This window comes from Thalassophryne amazonica, chromosome 19, assembly GCF_902500255.1.
Source record: "Thalassophryne amazonica chromosome 19, fThaAma1.1, whole genome shotgun sequence".
NCBI lineage: Eukaryota > Metazoa > Chordata > Actinopteri > Batrachoidiformes > Batrachoididae > Thalassophryne > Thalassophryne amazonica.
Window position 1 is genome coordinate 62,347,205 of NC_047121.1, and position 22,813 is coordinate 62,370,017.

Below are 22,813 nucleotides of genomic sequence, written 5' to 3' on the forward strand. Positions count from 1 at the left end.
CGTTTGGCACAAAGTTGTTCTTGTGGTACCCAAAGATCCTCCAAGGATCACTAGTACAAAGACATCCCGTTGTTAAAGTAGGTCACTGGTTTGTAACCAAGTCTCAGAAAAATACTGTGAGAGGAAACACCAGTACCCAACAGACTTGGACATTCGTTCTTCTTCTGTCCAGTGACCTCATGACTCTGTTAGCTCTTCCAAAAGCGTCTCAAAAGTTGAGAACCCAGAAAAAAGGTTGTCATATTTCCATTCTGCTTGATGTACTAATTTTAGTATTTGGTTTACAGTGGATTTTCCTTTTAGATATTGCACCTAAATTTTACATCAAGCGTAAAGAGTTGAGAATTTCAAAATGGTAATAGTCATGAAATAATGTTCCATGTGAAACAATGTAGAAACTAATCCTGAATGATAAATTGTCTTTCAGATGTCGTGGTAAGTGTCGTATATTTTGGGTGGGCCTGTTATCTTGATTGACAGGTGGTGTACCAGTCACTCAAGTCTGGTGGCTTCTAATTATAGATCCCATGGATGCTCCACTCAGGGGATATGTTCCTCCATAACTTTTAAGGTTCTGCTTAAACTAATGGACCAAGATGATGATAAGTGGTTCAGATCAGATAATATTAAAATCTGGTTTCTAAACATTGCATGTGATGCTGTTGATATTATTAATGGTAAACGGGCTGCAGGGTTTTTTGTTTGTTTGTTTTGTTTTAATAAAAGAAGTAGGGTTGATTATATTTTATAATAAAGGTTTCATAAAGGATCTTTGTTCTGACCTGTGGTGATTGCACTGTGAAGAGTCTGTAGTGTTGTTTGTTTTGCCAGTGCAAGGTAGATCTAATTATTTTTTCCTCCCTGTTGTCTTTGTTCTCAGCAACTTCTCCAACTACAGGAATCGTTTCAGCATGCCAGGCCAGACTGAAAGCCTGTGGTACAGGTATGGGGGGCTGGGGGTGAGATGGAGATGGACCGTGACTCATTCAGGTGAAATAACCGCAAGGCGTTTTGTTCCGTAAAAGAATACTTCCCATTAAGAGTGGGCACTACAGTATAATCGCACACACTGTACTTGGAAAGAGAAATAAGTTCTTTCTCCAGCACAGGCCCCATGTGAAGTATCGTGTGTAAGTTTAGCAAACCTCCTACTGTATTTCAGTCAGCATAATGACCTAACAGAGGCAGCCCAGTGGAGCTGTCTGCAGAGGCATGTACAGCTCCCATTTCTCAGCTTAGCTCGCCTCTCCTATCACAGAGACGGCACAAAGGAGCTATACATCTGAGTGGGTGACTCACAGTCCACCACTGCAGGCCTCTTTCACTCAGACGTAAGATAATACCAGGCTATTATCAGGCCAGCTGCCCACTCCATGCAGACAGGTCCGCTGGCTGCAAGCCCTTCATCATGTGCACGGATATTACAGTAGGAACAGAAGGACGGTGCCTGAATGCCAAAGAGGCAAAAATAAAGCCCCACAGCCACGACTGAGAATGGCTCCTCACGCACAGTGCACGTGTGCAGCCAGCTATAAGAAACAGCAGCTCCAGCTGCATCCAAATATATTTGGACAACGACAGCATTTTTTTGCTATTTTCCATTGTTGGTCGAAGATTAGTACTGGAGGCTCTGCTGTGGGCCTCGATGGGGCAGGAGCCTCCCTAAGAATTAAAGTCAGTCCACCGCACACAGAAAACTGATATTTGTCGTTCAGAATTACAAAATCAAAATGTTTAGAAATGCTGTGTTGAAAATTATTTGTTCTATTAAAAAAAGATGTGGGAAAATTTTTGAAGAAAACATTTAATTTCAAAGGGGCCAGCTATAAATTTCTCCTTATTTGTGTGTGTGTGTGTGTGTGTGTGTGTGTGTGTGTGTGTGTGTGTGTGTGTGTGTGTGTGTGTGTGTGTGTGTGTGTGTGTGTGTGTGTGTGTGTGTGTGTGTGTGTGTGTGTGTGTGTGTGTGTGTGTGTGTGGAGACCACCCTCTATCCTGATTGTGTTGTTTTATTTGCAGTGTAATTTCTCTATTGTTTTGCATTTTCAGTTTTAGGAAATTTTCAATATTTGCATTTGTGTTGTGCTAGAAGCATAATTATTATTTGTAAACAGTTGCTATGGTGCATATTGAAATTTATTTGGAAATGAATATTTATACATTTATTATAGGAAATGGCGGCATGGTGGGTTAGTGGTTAGCACTGATGCTTCACAGCAAGAAGGTCTTGAGATCGCTTCCCACCCTTTCTGTGTGTAGTTTCTGTCTTCTCTCCGTCTCTGTGGGTTTCCTCTGGTTGCTCTGATTTCTTCCCACAATCCAAATGAAAAAAAAATGCTTATTTAGGGTCTTCTCCTCTTTCTATCCCTGACCAAGGCAGCCTCTGTACATCTGGAGTTGGTCCTCGTTTGCTTCCCACTGCTCCTAGTGGGTGGATTGTGCCTAACTGTAATTAGGATGGATTAAATTCATTCATTCATTTTCAGCCGCTTACCCAGGTCCGGGTCATAGTGGCAGCACAGCGAGCAGCTCATCCCACACTTCCCTATGCACGGTCAAGTCCTGTAACTCACCCTGGGGAATCCCAAGGCATTCCCAAGACAGCTGAGAAATGTAATCTCTCCAGCATATCCTGGGTCTTCCCCACGTCCCGGTTGAATGTGCCTGGAAGACCACCTTAGTCAGTCCGCCTACACGGACTGACACAGGATGGGTTAAACACAGAGAACAAATTTTGCTGTATGAATGTACAATGACAATAAAGGAAATTATTATTATTAAATTCACTTACTCCATCTGTTGCCCAGAGAAAAATCTGTGGAGTAGCCACTGAAGCTTTTTACCACTTAAAGCAAATTACGAATATGAGCTCATAGTGCAAATTCTGTTCTTGAAATGGAAGATAATTGCATCCAAATTGAGGAAACGGTGTCGGAATTATAACAGTTTGTGTGTAGTCCCACATTCTTTAAAGGGACCACATGTACGTAATTGAACAATTGTCTGCTGAACGGCCATTAATTCATTGTCAAGTCAGTAGATAAAAAGATCTCCAGTAGATTTGAAGTGTTTGCTGTCCCTTGTAGTTTTGTTAGTCATTTGAAAAATGGAAAGCGTAAATATGATCAATCTGTCGGCAGCAGGCTGCCCACAAAAACTGACTGCACAAAAACTACTGAGGGAATCCACCAAGAGACGTGGCTACAGTGAGCATTACACCTGTTAGTGGCTGTGATTAGAGAGGCTGGCAGGTGATGCAGCAGGGAAAAAAATGTGTTCACCCTCTTTCAGATTCCTCTTGGTGGCCTCCCTCATTAGTTTCTGTTACAGTTAACTCTTTTTTCAGATTTGTCTTGGTGGCTTCCCTCACTAGTTTCTGTTACAGTTAACTCTTTTTTTCAGATTTGTCTTGGTGGCTTCCCTCACTAGTTTCTGTGACAGTTACTCTTTTTTTTTCAGCCTGCAAACAGCCATGGTTCTATGCCCTGTGCCTTACTTTCCATTATTGGGCAGAGGTGATTCTGATTAGGGTATGCGCTGCAGCTGCGCTTGCACACCGCTGATATTGATTTTAATCGCATCCACCTCCAGGCTCTGGCTGCATGCTTCATCTTAGAAATGTATCATCGCACTGCTATATTTGTCCGTGCACACTTAGTTGTGTGATGCACGGAGTGACAAGGTCATATATCTGACCCTAAATATTATGTGGTGCACTTACGTAAGCACAAATCCCACATGGGGTGACTGACTGAGCTGCTCTTCAGAATGTTTCTGAGATGAATTTCAGGCTGTGGTTAAAATAGGTGCAGTTAGTCAAACTGTGTGACTACATTGAGGAGAAGAGTAATGTTCAAGTCCCATAAATTAAAAAAGAAAACAAGAGGCATTCTTTTTTTGTTTGTTTGTTTTGTTTGTTTTTTTTGTCTCCACCGTAACTCTCTGCATCCAGTGTGGACCGAGATGACTGAGCGTGAGGAATCAGTTCGTCTGGCCCAGTAATCAAAACCCGCATGTCAAGGACAACAGGTCGCATGGATTTTGTGCATTCCTAATGTATAAAAGCTTCCTCCACAGTATGTGGAGCGAAACGTGAGGCCCGTCCTGACATATCGGATGCCATTTAGCATGCTTCATCCACCAGGTTGAGGCCGTGTATCATTTTAACCACGTGTGTCCACAGCTGGAACCTGGGCTCGGCACACATCATCTCTCTCTCCACTGAAGTTTATTTCTTTCTCGAGTTTGGTCAAGAGCTCCTGTTCAAGCAGTATGAGTGGCTCAAGAAAGACCTGGAGGTTAAAGTCCACGCCCATTACATCACAGTGTCGCATCTCGTTCACTATGAGTCTCTGCTTCTCCATCATTGAGTTTGATCATATTTTCATTTGTGTGTCGCCACATCTCAGGAGGCCAACAAGCCTGAGAACAGAGCGACTCATCCATGGATCATCACCATGGGACACAGGCCGATGTACTGCTCCGATGATGACCAGGACGACTGCACCCAGTTTGATTCTTATGTATGTTTACAGATAAAGCACCATCCTGGCATTTATTTTGATAACACGCACACTGTTCTTGGTGCAAAGGTTCAATGTGATGACTTCACAAACCACAAACTAAATGGGAGTGTTTTGTTGTAATGTAGCTATAAGAAAAAAATACAGAAGCCTTGAAATCTGACTGAGGAATGAACAGGGTTTCTTTTCATCATTTTCTTTTAATAGGTCATGTCTTTACACAGAGTTCTAGACCACATTCAGAAAGCTGAGATTGTTCTGCACATTTTGATCTGCAATACATTGGTATTATACGAAAAGAAAGTACCTTAAAATGAGAATTTCTAAAGGTATGGTAAAATCAAGAAAATGCCCATAGGGCTCTGAGGGTTAAGGACTCTAGCATCTCATTGATAGATATGCAAATTACAATAAGCCAGGGTTTGCATTTTGTGCTAAACGTACATTTTGAAATGTCATTGTGCACTCATTTTTAGGACCGTCAGAATTGGTGTGCAAAGCTACAAATTGCTTCCAAGTTATCATGTTGAAATTTAACAAAATCGAAGATTCATTTTGCTTAAATGTATATGCTTATTTATAAGCAGGATCAATGCTTTTGATTAAAGGGAAATGTTTCTCAGTGAAATTACTTCCTGGTGTGATTGGTAGAAATGAAAATTTGAACGTTCTGAAACCAAACTGGGTAAAATCTTAACTTGGAATAGAGGCTATTTTGATTCGCGGTGAAGCTGGAAAGAAGTGGCGGGGTTTGGATATGTTTCCTTTTAACTTATTAAAAATATGTAATTTTGCTAATACACCAATTTTCATGATGTTGGATTTAAAGAAGAATTTTCAGCACACTTACGATCCATGCAGTTCCTTTAATTTCTTTTTATTTAACCAAGATTTTGGTCAACGATCTACATCAGGGCAACGATGTTTGTTTTAATAAAAGTAAAATTGAGATGTAATTTAATAATAATAAACATTGGGGTGGAGCTTGCTAAGTAGGTGTGGCCACAAAATTTAAAAGAAAATTTGCACAAGAGGACACCCTAGGCTTCACTGGAGGTGTCAACATTAATGAAGTCCCTGCTTAATTTTGCAGCATGTCCTTATCATAGAAAGAAAGAAGCGGTTGTTAAAGTAACTACTTTGTTGTCTAAAACTATTTGTCTATATATAATAATGCTGGTTTTCCTGACAGTTTAATTGCGTCCGGTAGCAGAACCGTCACGCCTGCTGCAAGTTGGCCCGTCCTCATCGCAGCCCATAAGCCTATTTGAGCCACGGCCGCTATCATAATCACTGCAATTTGGACCAAATCGTTTCCATTTGGAGTTAGTCCTTTTAGTGCTTGGCACAGGTTTGAGTGAGGCTGACGTGGTCATCATAGTGCCAGGTAGTGTTTCAGGGAGCAGGTATCACTTTTGGATGCTAATGCCAGGTCACGCTATTCTTATGCCTCTCTGTTTTGTCAGGTCCGACGGGGACGCAATGACACCAAACCTCCAGCCCCTGGTCTCGAGGATCTGTTATACCGCTATGGTACGCTTCATTTTTAACAACCAGTTGTGTGCTGCTAATGGGTGTTTAGGGTAACACGTTCGCATGCTCAGACAGACTAATGTTCTAACAGTTGCTCAGAACAGAGTAATCCAAACATCCTTTATGAAAAAGGCAGAACTGTGGTCTGGCAGACGTCCCAACAACCCATTTACAAATGTTTATCCTCTGTTACCATTTGACTCTTTTATTTGTTGCTGCAAATTACTTAACGAGATGTGAAAAAAATATTTGAAAGTTCTTGAGCTGCCGTGATCTGAAGCATTTATCGGTGCCTGAGAAACTTTAATGGGCAGAGGATTTGGGGAACATTAGTTTGAACAAATGAATTTTTAAAATTAAGCCTTGTTGGACGTTTTTCTGAACTGCACGCAATCTTGATATTTATCGTCAAATACCTTTTGCAGGAGTGGACCTGGAGCTGTGGGCACATGAGCACACATATGAGAGGCTCTGGCCGGTCTACGGTGATAAGGTCGGACCCTTTAGTTTTAATCCACAGCATTTAATGGAACACTGATATTGACTTTGTGTCCTGTGTTCTCTGAAGGTGTACAATGGGAGTTTTGAGCAACCTTATGTCAACCCCAAAGCTCCAGTGCACATAGTCACAGGCTCTGCTGTAAGTATTTGGAAAGACACACACCTGTCTACATACAAGGTCCCACAGGTGACAGTGCATGTCAGAGCACAAACCAAGCATGAAGTCAGAGGAATTGTCTGTAGACCTCTGAGACAGGATTGTCTCAAGGCACAAATCTGAGGAAGAGTATAAAAACATTTCTGCTGCTTTGAAGGTCCCAATGAGCACAGTGGCCTCCATCATCCATAAATGGAAGAGGTTTGGATCCACCACGACTCTTCCTAGAGCTGGACACCCATCTAAACTGAGCTATCAGGGGAGAGGGGCCTTAGTCAGGGAGGTGACGAAGAACCCGATGGTCACTCTGTCAGAGCTCCAGCATTCCTCTGTGGAAAGAGGAGAACCTTCCAGAAGAACCATCTCTGCAGCAATCCACCAATCAGACCTGTATGGTAGAGTGGCCGGACAGAAGCCACTCCTTAGTAAAAAGGCACATGGCAGCCCACCTGGAGTTTGACAAAAAGGCATCTGAAGGACAATATCTGTATGGTAGAGTGGCCAGATGGAAGGCACTTGCCAAAAGGCATCTGAAGGACTCTCATACCAGGAGAAACAAAATTTTCTGGTCTGATGAGACAAAGATTGAACTCTTTGCCATCGTGTTTGGAGGAAACCAGGCACCCTCCCTACAGTGAAACATGGTGGTGACAGCATCATGCTGTGGGGATGTTTTTCAGTGACAGGAACTGGGAGACTAGTCAGGATTGAGGGAAAGATGAATGCAGCAGTGTACAGAGACATCCTGGATGAAAACCTGCTCCAGAGCACTCTTGATCTCAGACTGGGGTGATGGTTCATCTTTCAGCAGGACAGTGACCCTAAGCACACAGCCAAGATATCAAAGGAGTGGTTTCAGGACAACTCTGTGAGTGGCCCAGCCAGAGCCCAGACCTGAATCTGATTGAGCATCTCTGAAGAGATCTGAAAATGGCTGTGCACCGACGCTCCCATCCAACCTGATGGAGCTTGACAGGTGCTGCAAAGAGGAATGGGCCAAACTGCCCAAAGATAGGTGCACCAAGCTTGTGGCATCATATTCAAGAAGACTTGAAGCTGTAATTGCTGCTAAAGGTGCATCAACAAAGTATTGAGTAAAGGGTGTGAATACTTAAGAGCATGTGATTTCTTCGTTGTTGTTTTTTTATGATTTTGCAAAAAACTTTTTTTTTCATGTTGTCATTATGGGGTGTTGTGAGTAGAATTTTGAGGGGAAAAATGAATTTACTCTGTTTTGGAATAAGGCTGTAACATAAAATGTGAAGCACTGTGAATACTTTATGGATACACCGTATATGTTTTTCCCCCTCTTCCATTTTGTGACAGGTGCGACTAATCTGGTCCACAGTTCTGTCTGTGCAGTAGCTGCTCTGCTACATGTCTCTACTAGCAGCTATTCGATGGTTTAAGTGTTTTTTTGACGTGCTCGTCAGCAGTGGAGGGCACATTTCTTCATCCGACCACAGATACGTAGATTAGCCACTGGCGTATCAAGAGGCGGCCTGACACACAACCAGGCTCAGCCTCAGTTATGAAAGTCGCCCTGTGGACAGACATTAAGAGAGGAAAGTGGCTGCTCGCGAGCAGTGGACAGATTGGGTTTAATCACTGTCCATTCCTCTGCAGGGGTGCAGAGAGAGGACTGATAAATTCAGTCCGAACCCCAAACCATGGAGCGCGTTCCGCAGCACCGACTACGGCTACACCCGCATGCAAGTGTTCAACAACACCCATCTTTACTTGGAACAGGTCTCTGATGACCAGGTGAGTACATAATGTTAAAAAAATGCATCAGTAAGTAAGGACACGCCTTTGGCTCTGTGTGCCACCACAGGGATTCTGAAGCAAACTGACAATGTTCAAATGCAGATATTTATCTATAATTTGAAGGATTTACAGGCATTTTATATTCCCAGGCCTTGAATTTTAGGCGCTGAAAATACTTGGATAAAATTCATTTTATTTTGGTGTAAATCTGGGAGCCAGTGGACGTGACTAAATGCCGGGTTTTGTCCCTGTTGATGCTCTGCCAGACCTTCTCTGCAGCTGTCTTCAATTCTCGCTTTGCTCTTTGGCATCATGATTTAAATTTTACTCTTAACAAATGAAATAATGTTCAGCTGGTTTCAGCTCAGGCGGATGACTTGGCCCGTGTGTTGTGTTTATTCTGTGGTTTGCAGTGTGGGTCATTGTCCATGTGCACAATAAAGGCACTTCCAGAAAGTTTTGTAGAATCGGTGGAATCAGATAACACGGCTCTAAATTATGTTCCAAATTCATGCTACTGCTTTTGTCAGGTGATACTTCATCAGTAAGAACAAGGCAACCAGGATCACGAGCACTTCCTTGTTTCCCATCCGTCTTCATCTTACCATCATTTGGGTACATGTTGTTCTTTCTCACTTGTCCGTACGGTAGTTTTCCAGATGTGTTCTTGTAAATTGTTTTTGGCCAGCTCCGTTTTGGTTTCTTCTTCAATTGAGGCTTACGAAAAGTTAATACTCGTTTCTCCTTTGAGCATCCTCTTGAAAGCCTGATGCGCACAGTACAAGCGCATTTGGGATGTGTCCATTTGCACTGTGCAATGTACAGGACACAGTCTGAGCAGGGTTAGGAGTTAGGGTTAGCCTTTGGGTTCGTGGGCCTCCTCCACTGCATTCATTATGAATTTGTAACCTAATGATGCCTTGCTTAACTGTGAGTGGCGGCTCTTTGGATCTCATATTGAGGTTTGACATCAACAGATTCCAAATGTGAATGTAACCCTCAGAATCGGCTCCAAACCTTTTACGTGCTTATTTTTAAATTATATGATGACGTAATGACAGAGCAACTGAATAATTCTCCAATGGCTTTTTTTTTCATCTCTGCAACTAAAGTATGTAAAAAAAAAATTGGCTGTAACTCATCAATCTTTCGCTTCATTTGGGTGTTAACGGTGCATTCACACTCTGATGATTAGCCCAGCGTTTGCCAGCAGAGAATGAAAAGTTGATTAAAGTCAACCAGCACTTAGGTTCGCCAGACTCTGCAGTCTGCAGAATCAGCTAAATTCTGATGTTCATCGTGGTCGTGGAAAAAGTTTTCAACATGCTTAAAATCTTCACTGTTCATGCTTAAACGGCAGCAAGAGTTGAGCTGCGCTACCGCTGTGCCACCGCCATCAGTATGCTGTTACTGCTCCTGTTTGCCTCCACGGGCCAACATCGGAGGCTTGACCACCTCATCTGGATTCCTTGTCCATGAAGACATATGTAGACGTATGGAGAACCTGTCTCAATGATGCACCAGTAGCAAGTGTTGAGATTATATAGGCTACGCCACCTGATGCAACAAACGTTGAGTTGACGATCTGCGATCCTCTGGAAGCAAATGAGTGGACCATCATCATACGTTGAGCTCCAACATTACAATGTTGCCCTCTGCTGAGGTAGTTTGACCTGCTTTGAAGGCATGAAGTTTAGACCCTTCACTGGTGTCTCATGAGGTTTTTGACAATCTGTTCTATTGGGCAGCGTCAACCGCTTCATGTCATAGTGTCAACGAGCCGAAATTCCCTCAAAATGAAGATCATTTCTGTTTAAACCATGTTGTGTTTTATGTCAAATCCACCGTGGTGGCAAACTGAACCAAAGTTGTTGTTGTTGTTGTTGAGTTAATATGGAACCAACTGTACTTTTTGAAATCAAAAAAACTGCTGCTGAAGGTAACTGAGATGTTTTCTGTTTGTTCAAGTATGGCAAAGTGATCGACAGCATGTGGCTGGTGAAGGAAAAACACGGCTTCTCTGCCTGGTTCTGAGGCCTGCCGTCATTAGGAGCGGGTCACTTTTAAATGACATGCACTCTGAGGAAATGCAGTTTACTCTTTTAGCATATTTGTAGCTGTCGTAACAGTGAACCAGAAGAGTTGATGTTTGCACTCGTGATGATCTAATTTTTCATTGTGAATCATTTGAGGTTGTTCACCTCTGAGCTAACTGTAAGAACATGTCACTATTGGACTTAATGTTGGCCAAATAATGTAATATACACTCAACAAAAATATAAACGCAACAGTTTTGGTTTTGCTCCCATTTTGTATGAGATGAACTCAAAGATCTAAAACTTTTTCCACATACACAATATCACCATTTCCCTCAATATTGTTCACAAACCAGTCTAAATCTGTGATAGTGAGCACTTCTCCTTTGCTGAGATAATCCATCCCACCTCACAGGTGTGCCATATCAAGATGCTGATTAGACACCATGATTAGTGCACAGGTGTGCCTTAGACTGTCCACAATAGGACACACAAAGCCAAAAAAATGCCCAGCAGGTATTGCGAAGACTTTGCGTCCATCCGTCCGTCTGTGCTCAGCATAACTCCAGTCCTATTACTACTAGGGTCTTCAAATTCACAGGGAACATTCTTGGGACACAGACTTTGGACATGTTCAAAGATGGCTAATCTTGACCTAGTTTAAGGGGTCTAAATGTTACATTCTGTTTCCCATTTTTTATGCTCATACAGCCGAGGGTATTTTAGCATTGCGTTATATTATTTTTAAACTTTACAGTACTCTGCAGAAGTCCTAGAACCTCTATCCCTGCTTGCCTTCGACACTGTCTGATTGATCACCAGACAGTGGACATGGACATCATGGATTTGACAGGAAGCTGGCTCTTCTGCACATATTTTTCATACCTCATACCTGGAAATACACTTAGACACATCACGTCTTCTCTATAAGTCAATCAAAATGATGAATTCCCTCTTGGCAAACGCTATCAGGATGCTGGAGTCTAATTCCACTGATCCATCTGTGTGGTCGTGTGGACCTGAAGCACAAAGACACGCCAGCGTTAAAGGACTCTTATGTAACTCACGGATGCTTGTGACTTCGGCGGATTTCAGACTGAGAGAAGCCACTGTTGCCAGATGAGTGCAGATCATGCCGCGACGCTTACAGCTAGCGTGACGCTAATTCCTCAGAGCAGCATGCTGCCTCTGATTATTACTGGCAGGTGACCAGTTTTTCTCTCTGTGCATGCATTGTGTTTTGTGAAGCATCTTGTTAGCACGAGGCTAATAATCCCCCTGCGTAATCCTCTTGGAATCAGGTTGCACACATACAGGGCTTCACTTCATTTATGCGAGTGCACGTGCGTAACTCTTAAAACTCAAAACATCATGGGCAGATGCTAATTTCTAGATGTATGGGATTGTTTTTGGATTTGAAAGGACAGTCAGTCAGATCAGGTCCAGGAGCGTTTGCTGGTGTCACATGTCACCACGCTACAGAACCTCACAGACTGACGGCCTGTCCAGGGTGAACAGCGCCCCCACCCAGTGACCGCTGGGATAGGATGATGTCCATAAATAACTGCACGCTACCATCAAAATGATTCAAAAACTATACATAATACAATGCACTATAATATAATACAATACAATAATTAATTATTATTAATATAATAATTAATTTAAAATGAACCGTTTTAAATTTACAAGATAACCCCAAAAGTTAAATCACTGAGAACCATCATTTGAACAGTTTACTGTATTTCCAAGACTTTACTATTACAGACCATTGTTGCCTTGATTGTCATGATACTGTTGACTGGGACAGGAAATGACCTCATCCACCAAAAGTAATGAATAAATAAGTTCTCAAAGCAAGGTCCAGGTTTCTCACTGCAATTCGCATGGGTTAAATGCAGAGGACAAATTTCGTTGTATGAATGTATAATGACAATAAAGGAAATTATTATGCAGCAAGATGGTGACGTCCCATCATTTCCACAATTTTCATGTCACTTTTTTAAAAATTAAAAAAAAAAGAAAAATAAATAAAAGCAGTCTGTATCAGTAACACATCTGATAAAAACTAATAAAATAACCACAGATTTGTTGAACTTCATCTGCATCGCATTTTTTTCTATAATCACAATATTTAATAAAATGTCCAGAGTTATTTAATTGCAACAAAGATGGAGATCGGTGAGGGAAGCCACCAAGATGCATGCAAAATCTCTGAAGGAGTTATAGGCAGGAGTTACAGGTTGTGTAGTCACAACTCCATGGTGGACCAGAGAAAAAATTTCAAAGAAGACCTGAAATTTGAGCAGTAGTTTGCTGAGAGGCATACCGATGAATCAAGCCTAGATTTGATCCTGTTTCCTTGTAAAGTAAAAAAAAAACAAAGTCCTGTGTTTCCCTCCATTATGAAGCTGTGATGACAAAGCTGCACTATGCAGTTTCTCCAGTCACAGTCCGGGATGTGTGTAACTCCTTTAAACTTATCATGAGTGTTTTGGTGGCTTCCCTCACTTGTCTCCTTCTTACACACTCTTGTCACTCTGTTTTTGAGGGCTGTCTACTCCAGACAGATGGACACATGAACATTTCTAAACACTGAATCATACAAACAGCTTGGTGCTGTATGTATTGTACACCTCCTGACTTGTATGTAAACTAGTTGTAAAAAGCAGTTTACTATAAATTCACCCAAACATGCCCATAACTGTCACTCCCACATGTTCTGTCTATATGAAAGTATTCTGTGTTGTTCAGTAACTTGTGTTTTTATCTCAGAACATTAAACTCCGGGCTGCCAGTACTGCTGGGCAGGACGGAGACCGAGATGTAAGGAAGAAGAGTCGCTGAGTATGCGTGCTGCACGCAGTGGGAGGTGTGAACAGGAGCCAACGCGCTGTCAGACCGCGGTTCAAGTTACATTTGTGTACAATCATTGGTGACCACATTTATAGTCCAGTAAATGCCGGCTGTTTTCCAGCGTGCCCCCTACAGTGCAAGAAGCACAGCGCAACGTCTGTCCTCTTATTAATGAGAGTGTCACGTGGCACAGCCGGACACGTTTCTTTGCCACACAGTTCAAGTGAAATCCTGAAGTGCAGATTGAAATCTTAAACCTGGTCCAGGAAAGTGGAACATAACGTCACCTCACATCACACGGCTGCGTCTGAAATATGATGTGCTGCTCATTACTGCCTCCGACAGAGACGCAGCAGGTTTGTGGTGTCGTGGTTGAGAGCTTTTGTTGACGGGAAGGCAATCATTTATTGCAAACCATGTCTGCAACATTATAACACGCTTGACCTCATTTCATTGTGTGGATTTGTGTGTGTGAAACGGCAGCACTGTGAAAATAACTAATCATATTCATATGAAATCCAAAAACATTGAAGTTATTTGTTTGTTTTTTTAAGTTTTAGTATTCAAACACTGTTTTCCACCACTGGTTACATGGATTCGATGTTTTCCAAAATGAACTTTATAAATATGCTTTTTTTTTTTTGCCACGATTAAACTGCAAATGTGCATTCCTGTGCAAAAGTTTTAAATGCCTTAATATTTTTGCATAAAAGTGCTTTTTGATTTTTCCTTAATTATCAGCAAAAGACAAGCTTACTGACAAGTGTTTGTAAATTTAATGTTACAAATGATTTTGTCTTTTATTAAATTAACATGAATTGAATAAATACATTAAAAAGCTTCCCGTTTTTTGTCACTATTAATTTACAAATGTGCAAATACTGCTGCAAAATTTTTAAACACCTTTTAATATTTCTGCATAAATGTGCTTTTGATGGTTTTCTTCATTATTTGGAAAAGACAGTTTATCCCAATTTTATTTTTAATTTAATATTACAAAGAATTTTACCTATTTTAATACATAAAGTAGAAGAAATTAGCAAAAAAAAAATGTATTTATTTATTTGTGTGTGTGTGTGGGTGTGTGTATATATATATATATATATATATGTATATATGTGTATATATGTATATGTGTATATATATATATATGTATATATATATATATATATATATATATGTGTATATATGTATATATATACATTCAACAAAAATATAAACGCAACACTTTTGGTTTTGCTCCCATTTTGTATGAGATGAACTCAAAGATCTAAAACTTTTTCCACATACACAATATCACCATTTCCCTCAAATATTGTTCACAAACCAGTCTAAATCTGTGATAGTGAGCACGTCTCCTTTGCTGAGATAATCCATCCCACCTCACAGGTGTGCCATATCAAGATGCTGATTAGACACCATGATTAGTGCACAGGTGTGCCTTAGACTGCCCACAATAAAAGGCCACTCTGAAAGGTGCAGTTTTATCACACAGCACAATGCCACAGATGTCGCAAGATTTGAGGGAGTGTGCAATTGGCATGCTGACAGCAGGAATGTCAACCAGAGCTGTTGCTCGTGTATTGAATGTTCATTTCTCTACCATAAGCCGTCTCCAAAGGCGTTTCAGAGAATTTGGCAGTACATCCAACCAGCCTCACAACCGCAGACCACGTGTAACCACACCAGCCCAGGACCTCCACATCCAGCATGTTCACCTCCAAGATCGTCTGAGACCAGCCACTTGGACAGCTGCTGAAACAATCGGTTTGCATAACCAAAGAATTTCTGCACAAACTGTCACAAACCGTCTCAGGGAAGCTCATCTACATGCTCGTCGTCCTCATCGGGGTCTAGACCTGACTCCAGTTCATCGTCGTAACCGACTTGAGTGGGCAAATGCTCACATTCGCTGGCGTTTGGCACGTTGGAGAGGTGTTCTCTTCACGGATGAATGGTGGTCACACCAGATACTGACTGGTATCCCCCCCCCCCCCCAATAAAACAAAACTGCACCTTTCAGAGTGGCCTTTTATTGTGGACAGTCTAAGGCACACCTGTGCACTAATCGTGTCTAATCAGCATCTTGATATGGCACACCTGTGAGGTGGGATGGATTATCTCAGCAAAGAAGTGCTGAATATCACAGATTTAGACTGGTTTGTGAACAATATTTGAGGGAAATGGTGATATTGTGTATGTGGAAAAAGTTTTAGATCTTTGAGTTCATCTCATACAAAATGGGAGCAAAACCAAAAGTGTTGCGTTTATATTTTTGTTGAATGTATGTACGAGGTATCTTATAAAACTAACCGGCAGTTTTATAAAAAAAAAAACTATATGGATTTGATTGACATGCGATTACACCAATCATGCTTGAACCCTCGTCCGCATGCGTGAGTTTTTTCACGCGTGTCGGTGACGTCATTTCCCTGTGGGCAGGCCTTGAGTGAGATGTGGTCCCACCCTCTCGGCTGAATTCCTTTGTTTCACACGCTGCTCGAGACGGCGCGCGTTGCTTTATCAACATTTTTTCTGGATCTGTGAGTAATATCCGAGTGGACGCTATTCGAGAAATTCAGCTGGTTTTCGGTGAAAAGTTTAACGGCTGATGATAGATTATGGGGTGTTTCTGTCGCTGTAAGGACTTCCCACGGAGCGGGACGTCCTGCAGCGCTTCCAGGCGCCGTCGTCGGCCTGTTTCGACCTGAAAACATCCTAATTTAAGGCTTAATTCACCCAGGACGTCGTGAGAGAACAGAGAAGATTCAGAAGAGGCCGGCATGAGGACTTTATGTGGACATTCCACTGTTTAAGGACATTTTGTAATGAAAGACGTGCGCGCAAATTCGCCGAGTCGTTTCCGTGATGACTCGGTGAATCTGTGTGCGCCGCGACAGGAAAAACACCTCCGTGTTGAAAACAATTTGTAAAATTCAGGCGGCTTTTGATGGCTTTCAACAAGTGAGTAACTGAGAAATTGTTTAACAGCTTGGGCATGTTCCAACTTGCCCGTTAAGGTTTCCAATGGAGGTGTTTTTCCTGTCGCGACCCCCCGCGGTCGGGTCCGGCCCGACATGCGACTCTGCCTGCACGTTCTTTCATTACAAAATGTCCGTTAACAATGGAATGTCCGAATAAACTCCTCATGCCGACTTCTTCTGAAAGTTCTCTGTTCTCTGACGCCTTACTGGGTCAACAGAGCCTGAAATGTGGAAGTTTTCAACTTGAAACGGTGAGACGCTGCCGCCTCGAAGCGCAGATCGCCATCAGGCGCCGTGGGCCGTCCTTACGGCGACAGTTACAGACCAAAATCTCTCATCAGCCATTTAAAATTTTTACCGAAAACCAGCTGAATTTATCGAATGGTGGCCACTCAGTTGTGCCTTACAGTTTTGAAAAAATTTTGATCAAACAAAGCAGCAGTCTCTGAGCCATTCCTAAACAATGAAAAAAATCGGAGAGAGGGTGGGCGACTCCTCACTCAAAGACTGCCCACAGGCGAATGACGTAACCGACAGGCGTGAAAAAACTCTTGCATGCCCACGAGGGTTCAAGCATGTCTGATGTAATCACACGTGATTCAAATCCATATGGTTTTTGAAAAAAATAATAAGGTCGGATACTTTTCTAATAGACCTCGTGTATATATATACAACCCCTGGCAAAAATTATGGAATCACCGGCCTCGGAGGATGTTCATTCAGTTGTTTAATTTTGTAGAAAAAAAGCAGATCACAGACATGACACAAAACTAAAGTCATTTCAAATGGCAACTTTCTGGCTTTAAGAAACACTATAAGAAATCAAGAAAAAAAGATTGTGGCAGTCAGTAACGGTTACTTTTTTAGACCAAGCAGAGGAAAAAAATATGGAATCACTCAATTCTGAGGAATAAATTATGGAATCACCCTGTAAATTTTCATCCCCAAAACTAACAGCTGCATCATATCAGATCTGCTCGTTAGCCTGCATCTAAAAAGGAGTGATCACACCTTGGAGAGCTGTTGCACCAAGTGGACTGACATGAATCATGGCTCCAACACGAGAGATGTCAATTGAAACAAAGGAGAGGATTATCAAACTCTTAAAAGAGGGTAAATCATCACGTATCTCAATGTTGCAAAAGATGTTGGTTGTTCACAGTCAGCTGTGTCTAAACTCTGGACCAAATACAAACAACATGGGAAGGTTGTTAAAGGCAAACATACTGGTAGACCAAGGAAGACATCAAAGCGTCAAGACAGAGAACTTAAAGCAATATGTCTCAAAAATCGAAAAATGCACAACAAAACAAATGAGGAACGAATGGGAGGAAACTGGAGTCAACGTCTGTGACTGAACTGTAAGAAACCGCCTAAAGGAAATGGGATTTACATACAGAAAAGCTAAAGAAAAGCCATCATTAACACCTAAACAGAAAAAAAACAAGGTTACAATGGGCTAAGGAAAAGCAATCGTGGACTGTGGATGACTGGATGAAAGTCATATTCAGTGATGAATCTCGAATCTGCATTGGGCAAGGTGATGATGCTGGAACTTTTGTTTGGTGCCGTTCCAATGAGATTTATAAAGATGACTGCCTGAAGAGAACATGTAAATTTCCACAGTCATTGATGATATGGGGCTGCATGTCAGGTAAAGGCACTGGGGAGATGGCTGTCATTACATCATCAATAAATGCACAAGTTTATGTTGATATGTTGGACAATTGAAAGGATGTTTGGGGATGATTAAATCATTTTTCAAGATGATAATGCATCTTGCCATAGAGCAAAAACTGTGAAAACATTCCTTGCAAAAAGACACATAGGGTCAATGTCATGGCATAGGGTCAGTATCAATGAGCAGATCTGATTTGATGCAGGTGTTAATTTGGGGGATGAAAATTTACAGGGTGATTCCATAATTTATTCCTCAGAATTGTTTCTGCATAAATGTACTTTTTGGTGTTTTTTTTCCTTAATTATCAGCAAAGGACAACTATCCAAATGTTTTGTTTTTTTGTTTTGTTTTTTAAAAACCATTACAAAGAAATTCAATTCAGTAACATGAATTAAAAATAAAATGAAATTAAATTTATTTTTCCCACTATTAATTGCAAATGTGCAGTACTGTAAACACTTTATCTTTCCAAATAATGAAGAAAAATGACAAAAAAGTACATATATATGCAGATATATTAGTTTATCCAAATGTTTTTAATTTAACATTACAAAGGATTTTGCCTATTTTAATAAATGAAGTAACAAAAATCAACAAAAAAAAACCTTCTTATGTTTTACCACTAATAATTTGCAAATGTATGGTACTGTGCAAAAGTCTTAAGCAGCCCAATGTTACTACATAAATGTACTTTTTGATGTTTTTCTTCATTATTTGGACAATACAAAGTCTAATCTACTGGAATTTTAATTTTAGTGTTTAAATGATTTGAATGTTACAATTTTGCCTATATTATTAAATAAAGTAACAGAAACTTTAGCATTAAGAATGATGATCTTCAAAGCTTTTGGTCAAATGTATAATTTCACAATAATGAAAATCTGATAATAATCAATGAATGATGCATTAACATGATGTTCCTGTAAAACAAGGGGATAATGGTATGTTTTGATCCCATGGTAATGTGATCTTTGATTCCTCCCCCCCCCCAAGATTTTTGCATTTATAAAATATACAATAAATCATTAAAGGAGGCAGGATTGTGGCACAAACAGTTATTGCACTTGTCTCCCAAACAGAAGGTCCTCTGACTGTTTCCATCTTACTGGCTCCCCGTGTACATTTATTAAAACGTCAACTGAGCATGATCTGGGGATCTTGGTTGTGTTAGCAGGGTATCTCAGATTGGTTTGGCATTGTTTGGGGTGCAGAACCAAGAAGAAAACAACAACAAAGGTTGGAAAATATTGTTCTAAAGATGGCTGAGATTCCACCTCTTGATAGACTCTCGTTCTTACAGGATTTGTTTTTGTGTTTCAACTGAACTCACATTGATGAACTGCGTTTTCACACTGGGAGCCAGATGTAACTCTTTGAAAACTGTCTCACTATGTGTGAGACATCGAGGAGGTGTGCTGCTGCCTTCAAGCGTTCTCATGCCACCTTTGATTGGAATTTGCCCTATTCCTCCTCTTCCTTACTTGACCTTTAGAATTCATTACCAGTTGATAAACTTACTACAACAGAAGTGACTGACTGGCTGGCTGGAATACGACCCCCTTTGAGACCTTGACATGACCACAATGCCTTCCCAGCTCTGTTAACTTCATGGCTGCAGACTAATTTATAATGACATGTACAGCCACTTTCCCTTTCCTGAGGTTATGGCTTCGTAAATCCTCCAAATAATCAGCTCTCGTAAGACCACATGCTGGGCTGGGAAGCAGATGTCTCATTCTGAATACAAAACACTCATGAAGCTTCTCTTATAAGACCTCGGTGAATTCACGTCACTTAAATGCTGTGGCTAACCAAGATTATTTATCTATTCTCAAGAGCCTCCAGTGGTTCTCACACTCAACAACAAATTCCCTGAGCTGATGGGAGATGGCTTCTGTGCGGTATTGCTTTCTGCGGATGATCAAGGGGCGGCATTTGATCACAGGGTTAAATTGCGGAGACGTGGGACACGTGTAATGATTTCAAGGCCTGAGCTACTGGATTTTGGGGTAGTACACCCATCCAGACGCTCTGTGTTCTTCCAGAACCAAAGCGCCACTATTAAGCAGCCTCAGACCACCATCAGGACAAACAGCCACGCGCCGTCTGCTTGGGTACATCACTGCACGTTCCTGCCATAATTCCACACACTCCACATCAACACCACAATGACTTACAGGGCTCGAGGGGAAAAAAATACATCAACAGAAACATGGCGTGCACACTGCCAAAGCTCTATATGGTCACAGTAAATATGAGGTAAATACAGTAGCACCCACCTCAGGCAGGTTCTGTTTTTTTTCTTTTTCTTTTTATTCCTGTACAAAACATCTTAAGAGAACAGAAGACACATTTTCTCCATTAGAAAAACTTTTGATGAAAGCATATTTTTGGGCACACAACATTCAGCTCACTTGAGTTGCAAGAACATTAAAACGCGATGGATAAAACACACCAGGGAGTCGAACTGCACAAATCCAGTCCAGTGCAGAAGTCTTAGATATGTGTTTGGAGTAACCAAATAGAGGTGTTTGGCAATGCTGATTGCTATGGAAGAGTGCAAAGGCCCAAATCTTTAGGATTCTAGTGGTTCCTGTCTTACTGTCAGCTTTGACATTTTGGCCATATAGACATGATCCAGATAGGGTGAGAAGTTCGGTCACCCGTGGGGAGCTCAGAGTAGAGCCACTGCTCTTTGGCGTTGAAAGGAGTCAGCTGAGGTGGTTCGGGCATCTGGTAAGGATGTCCCCTGGGTGCCTCCATAGGGAGGTGTTCCAGGCACATCCATCTGGGAGGAGACCCCAGGGAAGACCCAGGACTAGATGGAGAGATTATATCTCCACATTATCCTGGGAACACCTCAGGATCCCCCAATCAGAGGTGGTAAATGTGGCCTGGGAAAGCGAAGTCTGGGGTCCCCTGCTAGAGCTGTTGCCCCCGCGACCCGATCCCAGATAAGCGGTTGGTGATGAGTATAACGACATGATCCAGCATGCAGGTGCCTAGTTTTTGATTATTACAGCAACTGGAAAAGACCAAAGGTATGCCTACGTTTCATCTGGCTATACCAGATAGATAATTCCTTTCAAGAGTTTTGGATGGATCAGTTGTCTGCCTGAGTGGTTGCTGTCAAGAACCTGGGGCTGTTCTGGGGTGTGGTGGACACAGGGGTGCAGCACTGGCTCATGCTCCCAGATCTAACCTAACCTAATTAGTAATTTTACTAAGACCTTGAGCCTCATCTTGATAATCTGTTGAGTATGAGCTCAAGCACATCGGGCAAGTGCATTTGGGGTGCGTCCAACTCAACTTTACTCATTACACAGTGCAGAATCTCAGCAGAAAATAACTGTGCAGGACAGAAATAGGTTGCATTTACTCATTAAGTTAGTTATGGGCATGTTTTTTGTTGTTGTTGTTTTTTTTTTGCCATAACATGAATTACACAATCAGATTATCATCTGTCAGTCTCTTGAGGAGTCTGAGTGTTCTGGAACCGGGTACTTTGCTATTCGCAAAAAGGTTTTCTGGTGAGCGGACAGATTTACGTGTAGCATGTCAAAGTAAATGAGCAGCGGGCAGCCACCAAAGCTCCCTGAGGTGAAGCATTGAGGTGTTAAGTTTTGCAATTGTGTTTAGTTTTGTTTAATAGTTGCTTTCAATTCAATTTCACTTTGTGTACAAGCTAGGGATAGGGACGAGACCACCTATATCCAATTATTTAAGTCAAGCCCAAGACTTTGGAGTGGCTGAGATTGTGCCAAGAGAGAGTCTTTAACAAAACAACTGCTTTCAAAACCATGTATTTAATTAGACTTAACATCACCCCTGTTAATATTCAAAAGTGAAATTTCTGTAGGGTAAACATGCTCAGGAGCTCACTTTGGATCAACTTCTGTATGAGGTCAAAACGTCCAAAGAAAGTAAACGAAAACAGAACATGTAAAAGCCTCTGAGATAGATAATGGGCTCTTTTGATGGCTTGCATGTTAAAAATAGTTACTACAAGTATAATACTAATTATGATCCTGCAATGAACTGGAATCCTGTCCAGGGTGTACCCCACCTCTCACTCTATAAGTGCTGAGATAATAGGCTCCAGCCACCCGTTACCCTTAACTGAAGTAAGCAAGTATAGAAAATGGTTGGTTGGATGAATTAATAATGTTTAGAATTTTTTGGTAAATTACCTTATTATTCCAACCCCAGAGTCAATTCCAAGACGAGAGCAATAAGTGAAAAGGTGGTCTAAAGACTAAGGCCAGACTCAAGTACTACAACTCTAGTAGAAGCAGAGTGCACATATTTGAACCCATGCATGCGAGTGCCGCCTCATATAAACACCAGAAATACAACCCCTGGCAAAAATTATGGAATCACCGGCCTCGGAGGATGTTCATTCAGTTGTTTAATTTTGTAGAAAAAAAGCAGATCACAGACATGACACAAAACTAAAGTCATTTCAAATGGCAACTTTCTGGCTTTAAGAAATCAGGAAAAAAAATTTCGGCAGTCAGTAACGGTTACTTTTTTAGACCAAGCAGAGGGAAAAAAATATGGACTCACTCAATTCTGAGGAAAAAATTATGGAATCATGAAAAACAAAAGAACGCTCCAACACATCACTAGTATTTTGTTGCACCACCTCTGGCTTTTATAACAGCTTGCAGTCTCTGAGGCATGGACTTAATGAGTGACAAACAGTACTCTTCATCAATCTGGCTCCAACTTTCTCTGATTGCTGTTGCCAGATCAGCTTTGCAGGTTGGAGCCTTGTC

The 22,813-nt window shown here is 41.5% G+C and overlaps 1 protein-coding gene across 3 annotated transcripts in view; it reads left to right on the top strand.

Moving 5' to 3' along the window:
- Positions 1 to 14,211, top strand: part of acp7 (acid phosphatase 7, tartrate resistant (putative)) — a 36,783-nt gene extending 22,572 nt beyond the window's left edge. For 2 of the 3 annotated variants that reach the window (XM_034195546.1, XM_034195548.1), the window contains 8 exons: positions 881 to 943; positions 4,181 to 4,295; positions 4,407 to 4,520; positions 5,987 to 6,053; positions 6,479 to 6,546; positions 6,622 to 6,693; positions 8,338 to 8,475; positions 10,447 to 10,535. In XM_034195546.1, the coding sequence (XP_034051437.1) occupies positions 881 to 943; positions 4,181 to 4,295; positions 4,407 to 4,520; positions 5,987 to 6,053; positions 6,479 to 6,546; positions 6,622 to 6,693; positions 8,338 to 8,475; positions 10,447 to 10,512 (703 nt within the window). In that variant the 3' untranslated portion in view covers positions 10,513 to 10,535. Of the gene's footprint in view, positions 1 to 880; positions 944 to 4,180; positions 4,296 to 4,406; positions 4,521 to 5,986; positions 6,054 to 6,478; positions 6,547 to 6,621; positions 6,694 to 8,337; positions 8,476 to 10,446; positions 10,536 to 13,289 lie in introns of those variants that run through there. The other variant, XM_034195549.1, reaches the window with a different exon arrangement.
- Positions 14,212 to 22,813: the final 8,602 nt, after the last annotated feature.